The 15,309-nt window shown below is 43.3% G+C and overlaps 1 protein-coding gene across 4 annotated transcripts; it reads right to left on the bottom strand.

Annotated features, from left to right (window-relative positions):
- Positions 1-218: 218 nt before the first annotated feature.
- LOC106421411 lies at positions 219-14,134 on the bottom strand. Of its 4 annotated transcripts, none has more exons than XR_002659663.2 (5): positions 13,879-14,102; positions 13,620-13,807; positions 13,472-13,545; positions 13,299-13,385; positions 219-593 (listed from the first exon to the last, which is right to left on the bottom strand). XR_002659663.2 is itself a non-coding variant. In XM_048763530.1 (5 exons), exon 5 carries the CDS (start codon positions 6,356-6,358, stop codon positions 5,411-5,413), a length of 948 nt encoding a protein of 315 aa, XP_048619487.1. In that variant the 5' UTR covers positions 6,359-10,731; positions 13,299-13,385; positions 13,472-13,545; positions 13,620-13,807; positions 13,879-14,134; the 3' UTR covers positions 624-5,410. The 4 variants fall into 4 exon arrangements, 2 of the variants coding, with proteins under 2 accessions (XP_048619487.1, XP_048619488.1); XR_001284184.3 differs by having other exon boundaries at positions 219-617; positions 13,879-14,099; XM_048763530.1 differs by lacking the exon at positions 219-593 and adding an exon at positions 624-10,731 and having other exon boundaries at positions 13,879-14,134.
- Between the last annotated feature and the right edge of the window lie 1,175 nt (positions 14,135-15,309).

Here is a 15,309-nt window from a genome sequence, read left to right as displayed (position 1 = left end):
TATATTTCATAAGACGATAAAAATACCAAATTATAGTAGTTAAAGAATAAAAATATTATTCTAAATAAATATTTAAAATTTCAAAAAAAAATTCACAAACTCTGAAATTTCTTCAAAACCCCTTAAAACTCACAATTTTTTTTAAAGATTTACTCAAATCTCAAATTTCTTTAAAGATTTACTCGAATCTTAAATTTTTCAAGCCTAAATCTCCACAGTTTAAAACGCAAAACTTATTTAGCATTTGATAGAGTACATCATTTTATTGATCACAAACCGTTTTCAACATTACCATTTTTACATATAGTTCTTCTAACTTTATTTACGAAGAAATACATATAAGCAATTAAGCATACATGTCTCTATTCGTTTACCTATATATAAACTTCATCGACTATAAGTCTATGTACTAAACACCACTATCATTATACTTCATGTCTACCACTCTTTAATCAACAAATATCAAGGTTTTTAAAGATTTCACCAAATATATATAATCTTATCGCAAGCACTACTAGCTGCAATGATCGCAAGGTTTTTGTCCATCATATTTCCATCATGTTGAAGGAGAACTTCGAAAGAAGCTTGGGAATCTGCGATATGATTTGCCCATAAGTCTGCATCATATGAACCAAAGAACATCATACTGAATATAGTTGTTTGATCAGGAAACGGTACTGAAACGAGAGAACGTTAGGTTTTTAGATGTGGGTTAAACAAAGACGTCTTATTGATGGTCGGAAAAGCGTTTCGTCGGTTACAAGGAAAGTGAATGCGTAAAAGGAAAAGAACCAGAGCTCAAAGAGCTTTACCGGAGAGATACAACAAAGCGAGATAACCCAGGTCAAAACCCTAATCCAGCCGCCAAGTATGTATGAGTGATTTCGGATCCTCTTTACGTTGCACCTTTTCTCTCCTTATATAGCTGACCTAATGCCCTCCCGTGACCTAACTCGCATCGTCTTTGCGGGCTTTTAACTCGTTGGGCCGAGGAGTCCATGCTCCTTCGTGAGGCCGTGAGATCGCTAACCGCTCGCGTTTATTCGGCGTATAATCGACTAAAAGTACTCTTGTGTCGCGCCGAGGAGTCGGCGCTTCGAGCTATTGCTGTACCTTATACGGGCCGGGCCGTCTATTCTTCGGGCCTTGGGCGATGGTCTAATCCAGCCCCTACAGTAAGTCCCTACGCCCTATGGTCGGATAAGCGTTTCGTTGAACTCGATGAATTTGGGAGATGATGGTTTTGAAGCATAGACTGTCCGTCGTAAAGTCGCGAGGCTCGAATGGTACTTCGAAAGATGTTAACCGAATTTTGATCTCAATCGTTGATTTGGTATAGGTCGAACCGGGTTGAAGCGGGAAGTTGAAACGACACGTCGGTCTCGTGGGCAGCTAACTGCCTTTTCAAGGCCCAAATAGGCCCAAGTAGGCCTAATGATGACGCCTCGGGGAGCGCCCAGAACTTCTTCCTATAAATACCCGTTTACTTCTCGCTCTCTTCATTCTTCTTCGCGTGTTTAGGTATTTTCTCTCTCTTCCTCTCTGCTTCTCTCGCTACATTGTTGTTGTATCATATATAGCATTATGTTGTCCGATGGGAGGTTATCTCGTAAGCAAAAAGGAAAGGCGGCCGTGACTTCGTCGAGTCCATCGAGAGACGCGACCGAGGATCCGCTCGAGGAGTTTGAGTCGATCCATCGTGAGGCGATGATGGATGTTCGAAGCCTGGACGTTCCTGAGAGGCTGTTAGTCTCCGAGTCGGCGCGTCTTCACCTAGGAACGGTTAGAGAAGCTCCGAATGACGAGCAGGCTTGCGCGAGGGACGGTCGGGGAGGCGCGAGGGACGAGACTCCTCCTATTAACTATGTACCGACGTGCCACTATCCCGGGGGAATTTTTGAGGAGCTTCCCGCTTTGTCTCCCGAGCTTCTGCGTCCGTCGAAAGTAAGCGGTCAATCTTGGGAGAACGTTCTCAAGACGTGCTCGACTCCGGGTAGCGTGAAGAGGCTTCTAAGGGAGCGTGGAGGAGTCGGAGTGACCTTCCTGATTCCTTCGGAGAGTCAGAGGCCTTGGTTGCCGCCTGTCGGGTTTCAATGCGTCTACGAATCCTATTTTCACGATGATACGAAGCTTTGGTTCCCGATTCCTCGGTTAGTTACGTCGTATGTGAGGCGTCGCATGCGGCGCTCAGTCAATTCCTGAATGGCTCATGGCGCATTGCGGTCTCCTTGATGGTCATGGCTGCTGAGATCGACGTCACTTTCAGTGTTTGGGCGTTTGAGCAGCTGACGTCCATTAACCCGCAAGATGAAGGCCTTCTCTTGATTAGGATGCGGCCAAACTACACCGTGATTGGGGGGCATCCTACCAAGACGGTGGACTGGCAGCAGTCCTATTTCTTTGTCAAGTCTGACGACTGTGCCTTCGATGATCCTCCAGACGAAGATTATCGAGTTCTATGGAACACTTTGCTTGGTAGAACACTTCTATTAGTCCATGTCGGTTTCTCGGGTACTGACCTCCTCTTTTCTGTCTTTCTTTCTTTGTTTTATGCAGTTGATCATCCGACGTCACCCGAGTACCCAGAGGAATTCCTGTCAAGTGCGCGTGCAGTAGCGAGACTCGATCAAGAACGTTGGGGAAATATCTCGTGGGAGAGGATTCGTCGGTGCATCGATCGAATTTCCAGGAGGAAGTTCAAAATCGAGTTTTCCCGCCAAAAAAATCAAAATCGAGTTTTTCGCCAAAACCTCAAAATCGAATTTTCCCGTGAAAACGTAAAATTAAGCTTTTCTGGAAAACCCGTAAAACTCAATTTCACGGTTTTTGCGGGAAAACTCTATTTGCCGGTTTTGGAGGGAAAACTCGATATTGCGGTTTTAGTTTTGGCGGAAAAACTCGATTTTTCGGTTTCGGCGGAAAAACTCGATTTTGCGGTTTCGGCGGGAAAACCCGATTTGCCGGTTTCGGCGGAAAACTCGTTTTTGTTGTTTCGGTGAGAAAACGCGATTTTGTAGTTTTGGCGGGAAAACTCGATTTGCCGGTTTCGGCGGGAAAACTCGATTTTGCGGTTTTGGCGGAAAAACTCGATTTTGCGGTTTTGAGGGGAAAACTAGATTTTGCGGTTTCGGCGGGAAAACCAGATTTGCCGGTTTCGGCGGAAAACTTGATTTTGCTGTTTCGGCAGGAAAGCACGATTTTACAGTTTTGGCGGGAAAATTCGATTTACCGGTTTTGACAGGAAAACTCGATTTTGCGGTTTTTGCGGGAAAACTTGATTTTGCGGTTTTGGCGGGAAAACTTGATTTTGCGGTTTTGGTGAAAAAACCCATATTAGGTTTTGGCGGAAAAAACACAATTTTTGTTTTTTGACGGAAAAACTTTATTCTTAGTGTGGAGCAAAAACTCGATTTTGCGATTGGGAGAAAAACTTTTGATTTTGATGCCCAACAAATTGGAGGAAAGAATCATATCATATCTTAATTTTTCTACTTTTATCTTTAAAATTTAAGAACAAAAATAAATGAAATATTTTTTTCAATTAAATGAGCTAACCCTGGTACCACCCCTAACCCTTGATTATAATAGGGTTAAAATAGGGTTGGGCTTATAATAAACAAAAGAGGGTTCAGCCCTAACCCTGTAGTTAACTTCCCTGCTTGCAACCGTAGGTCGCTGGGCCATTTAGTCGTTAAGTTACCTCGTTTGTTCGTCGCAACGATCTGTGCTTTGACTAAGTACGAACTAAAGGCGGGTAACTCGGGACTAAGAATTTCAAATGACAACGGTCCCAACTCTGATTCAAAAGTGATCCCAGGTATTTGGTTGGCCAAACCTTCTCTAGTAAATCATAAAATAGGTAGAGGTCGTCATTTCGGATATATCAGCTTGTTGCTGTGATATAACCAAGTCCATGCGAGTACGTGTCTGATCAGGACATATTCGGTGGTGGGGTGCGAGTGCCAGTACGTTTGATTGAGAGGTCGGGACGAGCTCGTGTAGGCATCGCATGGGTGCAACTTCTCGAGAGAGGAGTTTGTTTTTTTTTGTTACAGCTGGACCCGTTAAGGCTGCCTACGTACCTCCTTTGTGGGGGATCAAGCGATTCGTAGTTCTTTGTTTTCCGAGTAAAAGTGGCTAGGAGCGCATTTACTCGGTTTTTTTTTTTGGAACGAGTGAACGTGACCGTTAGTCGTTCACCCGCTTTTGGTGCTTGCTTAGCTGTGGAATAGTCGAAGGTGCTTCGAGTTCCAGGCTCGTGGCACCGTTTCTCCGGTTGAAGTTTCGAGGAGGTAGACTCTGGGTTTGACTATCTCGGTGATCTTGTAAGGTCCTTCCCAGTTGGCTCTGAGTTTGCCGGCCTTCCATTCTTTAGTGTTTTCGAACACCTTGCGGAGGACTAGGTTACCCAATTCGAGGGGACGGGACTTAACCTTCTTGTTGTAGTAGCTCTCGATTTGATGTTGATAGTTCTGAATGCGAAGCAACGCTTGGTCGCGTCTCTCTTCTATATTATCCAATGCATCGAGGAGCATATCATGGTTAAGTTCGATGTTTTACGGCATCTTGGAACGGCGTAAGCTCGTTACGTTTACCTCAGCGGGTGCCATTGCTTCGACTTTGTAGGCCATCGAGAAAGGGGTGGCTTTCGTTGCTCCACGCGGAGTTGTTCTATGGGACCATAGGATTCCATCTAGTTCGTCGGCCCAACAATCCTTCTTCAAGCCGAGTCGCTTTTTGAGTCCGTCAAAGATTGTCTTGTTGGTGGACTCGGCTTGACCGTTACTCTGCGGGTTCCTCGGCGTGGACATGTTGAGTCGAATTCTCCACCTGTCGCAGAACTCTTTGAATTTGTGTGAGATAAACTGGGATCCGTTGTGTGTGATTATCTCGTAGGGGAGTCCGTGCCTGCAGATGATGTTTTTCCAAACGAACTTTTGCACCTCCTTATCGGTGATGCTGGCGTAGGCTTCTGCTTCTACCCACTTAGTGAAGTAATCCGTTAGGACTAGGATGAATCTCTTCTGTCGAGAGGATACGGCGCCGTCAAGGTATGGAGCAACTCCGTCGGGCTGTGGATGGTCGAAGCGTGTCTCTGGCACTTGTCACATTTCTTGACGTAGAACTCGCAATCTGCGTTCATAGTTGGCCAATAGAAACCGAGGTTCTTCACCTTCAGTGCGATAGCTCGCCCTCCTGAGTGATTGCATGCCGCTCCTTCATGCGTTTCGGCCATAACGAGCCTTGTTTCATCCCCGGAAATGCACTTGAGGAGTACTTTTGTTGCGGTCCATCGATGGAGTTCTCCGTCCATGACGACGAAGTGCGCACTGCGTCGTTTGAGTCGTCTTGCTTCCCACTTCTTGGTAGGTAGTATGCCATCGGCTAAGTAAGCGATGAACTCCGTTCGTCAATCATCGAGTTGATCTTCTGTTGTGCGAGGTTCTGCCTCGTCAATGTGCATTGCATCAGTGACGGACGCTGTGATGGTTAGCTGCTCTGTTGTTGGACTGATGCTTGGCTTCTTGATCGTCCTCTTCACTTGGTCGTGTAGCTTGCTTCTGAGGGCTGCGAGGGCGTCAGCGCATACGTTCTCTCCGCGAGGAACCTTCGTGAGTTCAAAGAACTTGAAATCTTGTGTGATGTCTTTGACGAGCTTCAGATAGGCGTCCATCCTATCTTTCATGACGTCGTAGTCTCCGAGAAACTGACTCATCACGAGCTGGGAATCACAGTACGCGCTGATTCGTTTGGCCTTGACTGCTTTAGCGAGACGGAGGCCTGCGATGAGAGACTCGTATTCGGCTTCATTGTTGGATGCCGCGAAACCAAAACTGAACGACTGTTGGATTAGCTCGCCTGTAGGTGACCGTAACTGTACGCCTACCCCCGAACCTTTGTTCGTAGATGACCCATCTACGTGCAGTATCCAGTTTAGGCTTTGTAGTACAAGATCTTGTTCTAGCTCCGGCGTTAACTCGATCAAGAAATCAGCAAGGACTTGTGACTTAGCTGCTGAGCGATTCTTGTACACGATGTCGTGCTCGCTTAGTTCCACTGCCCATTTAGTTAGTCTTCCTGATTGGTTGGTGTTTTGCATCACCGTCCTAAGGGGTTGGTTGGAGAGCACCTTGATGGTATGCGACTGGAAGTAAAGTTTTCTCGCCGAGGTGATGATGGCGAGAGCCATATTCTCCAAGGTTGGGTATCTCGTCTCTGGTTCTGTCATGTGCTTGCTGATGTAGAAAATATGTTTTTGTTTGCCCTGATCCTCTCGTATGAGTACGCTACTGCTGCCGAGGAAGTGACGGCGATGTATAAGGATAAGGCTGATTGAACGCTTCTTCGCATTTTTCATCCCAGACGAATCTTTTATTTCCCCGCAAGATTTCGTAAAAAGGGAGACATTTATCCGTAGATCTTGAGATGAACCTGTTGAGTGCCGCAATCCTTCCGGTTAATCGCTGTACTTCACGAGTGTTCCTCGGACTAGGTTGGTCAAGGATCGCCGTTATCTGTTTTGGGTTTGCTTCGATGGCTCGCTGAGTGACGATATAACCCAGGAATTCTCCTATTGTGACGTCGAAGGTGTATTTCGCCGGGTTGAGCTTCATCCCGTACTCGTTCAGCGTCTTGAAACAGTCTCGCAAAGGGCTGAGATGGTCCTCGGCACGAAGTGATTTGACCAGCATGTCGTCGATGTAAACCTCCATAGTGTTGCCAAGTTTTTCGGCGAACATCATGTTGACCAGACGCTGGTAGGTCGCTCCCGCGTTCTTTAGGCTGAAAGGCATCGACGTGCATCATGATTTGGTTGTACCCCGAGAAGCCGTCCATGGAGGTTAAGAGTTCATTGCCGGCTGTCGATTCTACTAACGATCGATGTGTGGGAAAGGGTAGCTGTCTTTCGGGCAAGCCTTGTTCAAATCAGTGAAATCGACACAAATGCGCCACTTCCCATTCTTTTTCTTTACTACGACAGGATTGGCTAGCCACTCTGGATATCATACCTCGGCAATGAAATCTGCGTCGAGTAGCCTGTCGACTTCCTCGTTTACTGCTTTGGATCGTTCGGGTCCGAACTCCCGTCTCTTCTGTCGGATTGGCTTGAACGTCGGATCAACGTTCAACTCGTGGGACGTGACTGCGGGGTCTATTCCTTTCATATCAGAAGTCGCCCATGCAAAAGTAGCAGAGTTCGCTTTGAGGAAGGAAATGATCTGCGACGCTGATACGTACGATCCTTGATGGGTCGGCTTCATCAATGGGGACCTCACAAATTTCTTCCTTCTGAGGGTAGATCTTATGGATCGGTTTGGTAACTGTGTTGACGAGAGAAACTGACTGTTGTAATTTGACTGCGACGATAAGCAGCTCTCTCGCAGCCCGTTGGTCCCCGCGGATCGTCTGTGTTGTTCCATCTTTCCCAAGAAACTTAACACACTGGTGATAAGTAGAGGGAATGACCTTCATGGAGTGTAACCAAGGGGTGCCGAGGATAGCGTAGGCGCCTTAGCTCGGATAACAGAGAACTTAACGGTTCGGGTTATGTCCCCTGCGTAAACCGGGAGATGTATTGTTCCGATCATCTGTTCCAAGGAGCCGTTGAACCCCGTGAGAGTGCGTGAAGAGGGCTTTATGTCGCGTAGGTCGATCCCCATCTTATCGAGCGTATCTCGAAATATAAGGTCGACCGAGCTGCCCGTGTCGACGAGAACCTTCGTGGCCTGGCACTCGCCAATTCCAATATCAATGAGGAGCGGGTCATTATGCGGCATGCTGATGCCGTGAGTATCGGCCGCTGAGAAAGAGATTTGATGGTCATCTTTGACTCTTGAGGGCCACTTCTTAGCGGTGACAGCTTGCCGTCTGTAATCTTTAACTGCTCTTACCGAGTCCCCGCAAGGAGGTAAACCACCCATTATCACATTGAGGTGCGGGACGCTCGTAGCCTTCATCAACTCCAGTTGCGCCTGTCGCTTCGCTTCGAGGCATGGTCGTGAATCGCATCTTTTGGGCTGACTAAGCTTGACATGCAGGTCTTCAGCTTTGGAATTGATATGCTCGCGTAAGTCAGTGGGTTGAGGTTCGAGGCTCGGAGTAGCTACGGTGTGGGCGGTCTTTCTCGCTTTAGATTCATTGAGGGTCGTCCTGAGATCCGTCTCATTTACTGATACCTTTGCGGGCTTCTGCTCTAGCAAGGCGCGTAGGTCTTTGGAGTCCATTTGTCTCCCCAACTTTTCACGCAAATCTTATGCTATCGGCGGGATTTCGTCATCTGAGGAGTCGGCCTGTTGAGAGAGATTCACTTCCACTCGTAGCCGATTTTTGTGTGGTTCTTCATTAGTTGATTCACCCTCGAGGTTGAGATTGTTCACTGGGGCTCTCTCGAGACTGGCTTGGTCTTCTTTCTGAGGAGCCCTTGCTTGTGATTTCTGAGTTTTCTTCTCTTTGTTTTTGCTCCAACTCTTATTGTTTATTGGCTTATGCGGAGGAGGCTCTATCTCGATTTTGCCAGTTTTGATCGACTTGAGGAAATGTCCGAAAAGGTATTTGCAATCCTTCGTGTCGTGCGACTTGACTTCATGATACGAACACCACTTGCTTGGTTCCGCAGCATTCGAGCTCGCTGGTTCGGGAGAACTGGATTTCTGCTGCGCGGTGTCTCGGTCCCAATGATTCCATCCCTTTTCTAGCACGACAACCGCAGAGCCTGAGGGTTCCCCTTCGTCCACTGCGTTCATGTAACCCCTCTTCGGGTTGGGTTTGCCGCTCGTAGAATGTTGGCGCGGTTCTTGACGGGTGTCGTTCGTTCGGGCGGGCGTTTGTGTTCCCGCCGCTTATTTTGCCGCCTTAGCTCTGGTATCTTCCTCCATTCGAATGAAGTTGTTGGATTAAGCGATAGCGTCCGGCACTGATCTTGTCGGATGCCGATAGAGGTCAGCTCGGAATGGTGATTTAATATGGAGGGTGTTCATCAACGACTCTACGGCTATGTGGTCTGGTACGTCGACTTTCGAGACGATGGACTTAAACTTTTCCATAAAGTCCCTCAGGCTTTGCCCATTGGCATGGTTGAGATTCTAGAGATACGTAGCGGTGGCTTCCTGTCGAGTAAACATGATATAATTTTTTAGGAAAGCCGTCGAAAGGTCGTGAAAACTACTGACGGAGTTCTCCTGGAGGCCGGTGAACCAGTTGAGAGCGATGCCTTCTAGGGTTTCGACGAACAGTTGACAAAAGCCGGCGTCCTTTTCTTCGCCAGAGAGGTTTGCACGTCGCATCGCGATGTTGAAGGATGTGACGTGAGCAAAAGGGTCGGAAACACCGTCGAAGGTCGGAAGACGGAGCTTTTCCATCCTTCGGAGTCGGACATTCGTTATTTTTTCAGTGAACGGTGTCCGGAGAGACTCTGCGAGGACGCGCTCGATCTGGGGAGCGGACATAGTCACGTTATGAATCTTGGAGTTTATATCAAGCACTGATTTTTTTAACGCGTCGAGCTCGTTTATGGTTTGCGCGTCGAGACCCCCAGGGGTTTGAGCCATGTCGTCGTCGTTGACGTCTTGGTCTTCTGCGCGCGCCGGTGCTGCGTCGGTCACTCTTTCTGTGCTAAACAGATGTCTTCGGTACTGCGCCGTCGAGGCTTCCATGTTCGCAGCGAGAGGGGCTAAGATCTTTGCGAGCGCCGCGATTTGGTCGGTCGCCGCCTTCTGGGCTGCGTTTTGCTGTGCAAGGCGCGCCATGATAGCTCTTAACCCTGTGGTCGTGGGTTCGAGCCCCACGGTGGGCGCCAACTGTTTGATCAGGAAACGGTACTGAACGACAGAACGTTCGGTTTTTAGATGTGGGTTAAGCAAAGACGTCTTATTGATGGTCGGAAAAGCGTTTCGTCGGTTACAAGGAAAGGGAATGCGTAAAAGGAAAAGAACCGGAGCTCAAAGAGCTTTACCGGAGAGATACAACAAAGCGAGATAACCCATGTCAAAACCCTAATCTAGCCGCCAAGTATGTATGAGTGATTTCGGATCCTCTTTACGTTGCACCCTTTCTCTCCTTATATAGTTGACCTAATGCCCTCCCGTGACCTAACTCGCATCGTCTTTGTGGGCTTTTAACTCGTTGGGCCGAGGAGTACATGCTCCTTCGAGAGGCCGTGAGATCGCTAAACCGCTCGCGTTTATTCGGCGTATGATGGACTAAAAGTACTCTCGTGTCGCGTCGAGGAGTCGGCGCTTCGAGCCGATGAGCCGAGCTATTGCTGTACCTTATACGGGCCGGGCCGTCTATTCGTCGGGCCTTGGGGGATGGTCGAATCCAGCCCCTACAGTAGTGAAGGTAAAAGGCGGTTTTGATTTGATTTGATTTGATTGATTGATCGAAGAGGAGATTTGAGATGATGATGGCGTTGGCGAAGCGTGAGGAAAGATCAGATGATAAGAGTGGCAGAAATGGGTTGTGAAACAAGCTTACCTGAATGATAGTAGCCATTGTTATGACTTTTTGAGGTACTAGAGAAAAAAAGTTAAAACTACCAAAGACGTCGTCATCGGTTTTTTCAAAAAAACTGAAATTTTATGAAATCCCTAATTCAATAAGCCCCCCTTAGTATTTTTTTACCTTTTCATTCTCATGGATTTGGGACAAGGGAACAGCGAGGAGTTTGAAGTTTTTAGGCACGAAAAACTGCTGATGTAGCGCTAGTCTCCCAAGAAAAAGCTTTAAGCATTCCTGAACAGAAAAGAAGAAGATAGAGCTTTATGTGAAACATAAGAATCTTCAAAAAGTGTCAACTTTTACTAACATGGAAGTGGGGAACTGAGAGCATCATTATCAGTGTCCTTAACACTGTCCTTAACCTCTAATTATTATTTTTTTAAACAAAAGGGAGTTAGAGACGAAGCTTTCGTTTGTTAATTAGTATACGTTTAATGCCTGTCCTTAAGGACACGCGTCGCAACCCGAGAGGAAGACCGAATCGGGAGAGTTACAACACTTGAAGTATCGACTTCATTTTCTTCGCCTATCTTCTCTCATTCTCTGGCGACGGCGATTACAGGAGACGACACCGACCTCGACACCGCGTTCTCCGATCTCGGTTACAATCGCCACCTCTCTGCGTATCGCATCTCTTCTCCCTCACTTCTCTGATCTATCCGCCGAATCGCGATCTCCTTCTCTCAATAGAATCGATTGTTAACAAGGTAAGCTAACTCCTCTGTACCTCGTTGTTAGATTCGATTGTATTGTTAATTGACTGAATGGTTGTTGTTTGTGATTGAATGGTTGTTGTTTGAGTAAATAAATGGTTCTGGTTTTAGTCTTATTAGTAGGAGTGTTGGTTATGGTTATGTAAACGTGAGGTGAGAGTATTTGTGTTATATGTAAACCGTAAAACTTGTGAACCAAGCTACAAACATATTTATGGTTATGTCTTTGTATTTGTTTCAATTACCATGGACTTGTGTTGTATGGTTATGTAAAGTAACAAGCATTTTTTGGTTGTTTCTTTCACATGATGTACTACAAAGTCACAAGATTTTGTAATGTTCAAATATTTTAGTGTTCACGAGAGGTTTGCTTGTCATGGGGTCAGAAGAACAACAAGATGCACTCCTTGTGTATAAATATGATATGGTCTCCTCTTTAAAATATGCGAATCACCCCTCTTCTCTTCTCTTTCGAATACTTTTCTCTCTTTTTTAAATTTTCAATGGCATCATCTTCCCATTATCATTACCACAGAGATGATGATGATGATGATGACATATTTGATGATTTATTCGAAAATTTCATTCCAGAACCAAAACAGCGGAAACCACGTATTTTTATCGAGCGAAACCGAGAAGAAGGTAGATCAACTCTGGAATGATTATTTTTGTGATAATCCTACATATCCTCACAATTTATTCCGCCGCCGGTTTTGAATGAACAAGGCTTTGTTCTTGAGTATTGTGCATCGTCTCTCTACGGAAGTAGCGTATTTTCAACCAACACAAGACGCTACCGGACGGTCCGGTTTTTCACCGCTCAAAAAATGCACCGCAACAATTCGTCAATTGGCATATGGTGGTGGGGCTGATACTGTCGACGAATATGTAAGACTTGGTGAAACAACAGCTCGAAAATGTTTGCATGAGTTTTCCGCTGCAATAATCAACTTGTTTGGCGATGAATACCTTAGGCACCCCACGGCAGCTGATCTTGAAAGACTACTCAATATTGGAGAACACCGTGGATTTCCCGGAATGGTTGGAAGCATCGATTGCATGCATTGGGAGTGGAAGAATTGTCCTACCTCTTGGAAAGGAATGTATTCACGAGGAACCGACAAACCAACAATTGTCTTGGAGGCGGTAGCTTCATATGACCTCTGGATATGACACGCGTTTTTTGGAGCTCCAGGTACTATGAATGATCTAAATATTCTTGATCGATCCAATGTTTTTGATGACATTATTAACGGTGTTGCCCCGGAAGTCAACTCCTCTGTCAACGGAACAGACTACCATTTCGGTTACTATCTCACAGATGGTATATCCGAAATGGGTGACTTTTATTCAATCTATCTCACTACCACAAGGACCAAAAAAATCGTTATTTGCTACAACCCAAGAATCAGTCCGAAAAGATGTCGAACGTGCTTTTGGAGTCTTGCAAGCTAGATTCGCCGTGGTTAAAAATCCATCCGGTTTATGGGATAAACGCAAAATAGCAAATATTATGAGAGCATGTATCATACTCCATAATATGATTGTCGAAGATGAAAGAGATTCATACACTGAGTATGACTTTTTAGAATTTCAACAGGGACAAAATGAGGACCTCACATATTCTGTCGAAATGCCTACAAATCTCGGTAATACGCTTCAACGACGAACAAGAGTCCGGGATAGACAAGTCCATCAACAATTAAAAATGATTTGATTGAACATATATGAGCTAAATTTAGACATCTTCAAAATAATATGTAATTTTTAAGTTTCTATTAATGTAATAAAATGTTTATCATGTTTCTGAATTTTTTTTTTTCAACTTTGTAATTTTCTTTTTCATCTTTGTAATTTTCTTTTATGTTTTCAATGTTTAATGTTATATGTTTTATATAAAACTTATCTTTTACATTTATTTTAGTTATTAAAATAAACAATCAAAATTTTCTAAGGACTCATAAAAGTCCTTACCAATAATCAACAAAAATTCAAAAGTCCTTAACTTTGTCTTTAAAGCCTAAAGTAATCAATAATAATGCTAAGGACTTAATTTGGGTCCCTCCTATAATGATGCTCTAAACTAACCTTTGGGTGTTTCACATTGGGAGGCAAGAATGGATACATCAGTGTCTCAAAGTTTGGTCTCAACCACATCCCAATGCATTCTCCTACCTTCATTTTATTACAGTTTTTTTGGTATTATAGAGAGACCAAAAACAATCAGACCAATACTGAAGACAAGAATCCATGGTTCTTACCTCCAAACCCGAAACAAGAACATTCTCGTTAACCGAAAGCTTTGACGCGAGTTTGCGTTTCAGACCTTCAATATCTAAGAAGAAACCAGATTTCAGCAATTGAGATTTGAGCACAGATAAAGAGGTTACAGAAGAGTAAAAGTAAAACCTGATTCACCAGGTCTCAAACGACCACCAGGAAGCTTGAAGATGGAGTTTCTATACTGAAGAAGCAATACATGAGGATGCTTGAACAATTCAACCTGATGTATCCCAAACTACATTTTCCCATGTAGTTTCCGATCTAGTTTCAACCCAAATCAACCCGAACCAATCCCTAGACAAACCAACACCAATCTGTCGCTGACCAATGAGAAGACGCTACCAAAACCCATACTGAAATCGGTAAGGTTCATCAGATTTCGTACCTGAAGCGAGGTTGATGGACTGGTTCCAAGTCGTATATTAAGGTTTAATTTCGTTGGATCTTGAGGCTTCTTGTTTCAGAGAAAGAATTCAAAACAAGAAAAGAAAATATGAAAATGAAGAAGACGACAAGACAGACGAGATGAAAGAGGAGGAAATTTTTTTTTTCTAAATTAAATTATAGGATAAGATCCATTTGTATCGGGTTTGGGTGGGTAACCTAGTAGTACTGTCGTTGGCTTGGTACTTCTCAAGATTCAACAAGGGGTTATTGTATTTAGATGTGTTTTCGATTAAAAAGAAAATCAAAAATAAAATATTTTTTTATAAGAGGGACTTATTAGAATTTTTTAAGAGCATTTGGGATATCTCATATATATTAAAAGAGAAACATTACAATATTTGAGGTAGCTATGCGTCATCACCACAATGATTCTTATAATCCTTAGAGAAATATGTTGGTTCATCTAAATATATAATAAGTTTTTTATTAAACTAACCATAAATTAATTATTAATATTCTTCATTTTTTCTTTAAATAACAATTACAGAATTGCTTAATGTGACTAAAGTATATACGACAATTAATGATTTGAATAATAAAAATTTGTGTTTCCTCTATCATTCTTTTTTATTTCAACTTATTAAAATAAATTAAACAACCACATTAACAATATAATAATAACTTAGATTTTCCGTATATGTTATATTTTGAACTAGTTGATGTCCTGCACCTTGTGCGGACTAATATATAATTATATATAACAATTTTCAATTCTAATGTTTATTTTATTTTAAAAATTATTTAATTAGATACAATATACTAAATTATGTTATATTGTTTCATAGTTTTATTTATGCATGCAGATTTTGGATCAAAATATTTTCTGCAGTAATAATCAAATTAAAAATTAGATTTATTGTATTTGGACTGAAAAGAAATCCAGTGACAATGAAAGGATTATAAGATATCACAACCCATAAAAAAATTAACAAAATAATAATAGCCTAGGAGTGTTCAATCCGTTAAAACTGAACCGAACCAAAATCGAGAAAATAGTTTAGATTTTGTAGTACTGAATAAATCGAATGAATGTTATTTTTAAAAACCGCAGTATATGGATATGGTTTAGTATATATTAACCGATCAACCGAATAAACCAAAGAAATCGATTAATTAAAAAATATTGTATACTTATATGAAAAATTTATAATAATTTATATTTGGATCAATATTTCTAATACGAATCAGAGAAATTGTATATAATATTAGTCATTCAAATCATAAAATAAATATAACAAAAACCTGTTCCAAAACAATAAATAAGATTAATGTAATTATGATATATCAGTAGATATTGTTAATATCTATTGATTAATTAAATGTCTTAAATATCATGATAATTTTATATTAAAATATATTTTTAAAATAA

This window comes from Brassica napus, chromosome C7 (assembly GCF_020379485.1).
Source record: "Brassica napus cultivar Da-Ae chromosome C7, Da-Ae, whole genome shotgun sequence".
Classification (NCBI taxonomy): domain Eukaryota; kingdom Viridiplantae; phylum Streptophyta; class Magnoliopsida; order Brassicales; family Brassicaceae; genus Brassica; species Brassica napus.
Note: the sequence above shows the minus strand (reverse complement) of the source record. Positions and strands in the feature narration are given on the sequence as shown.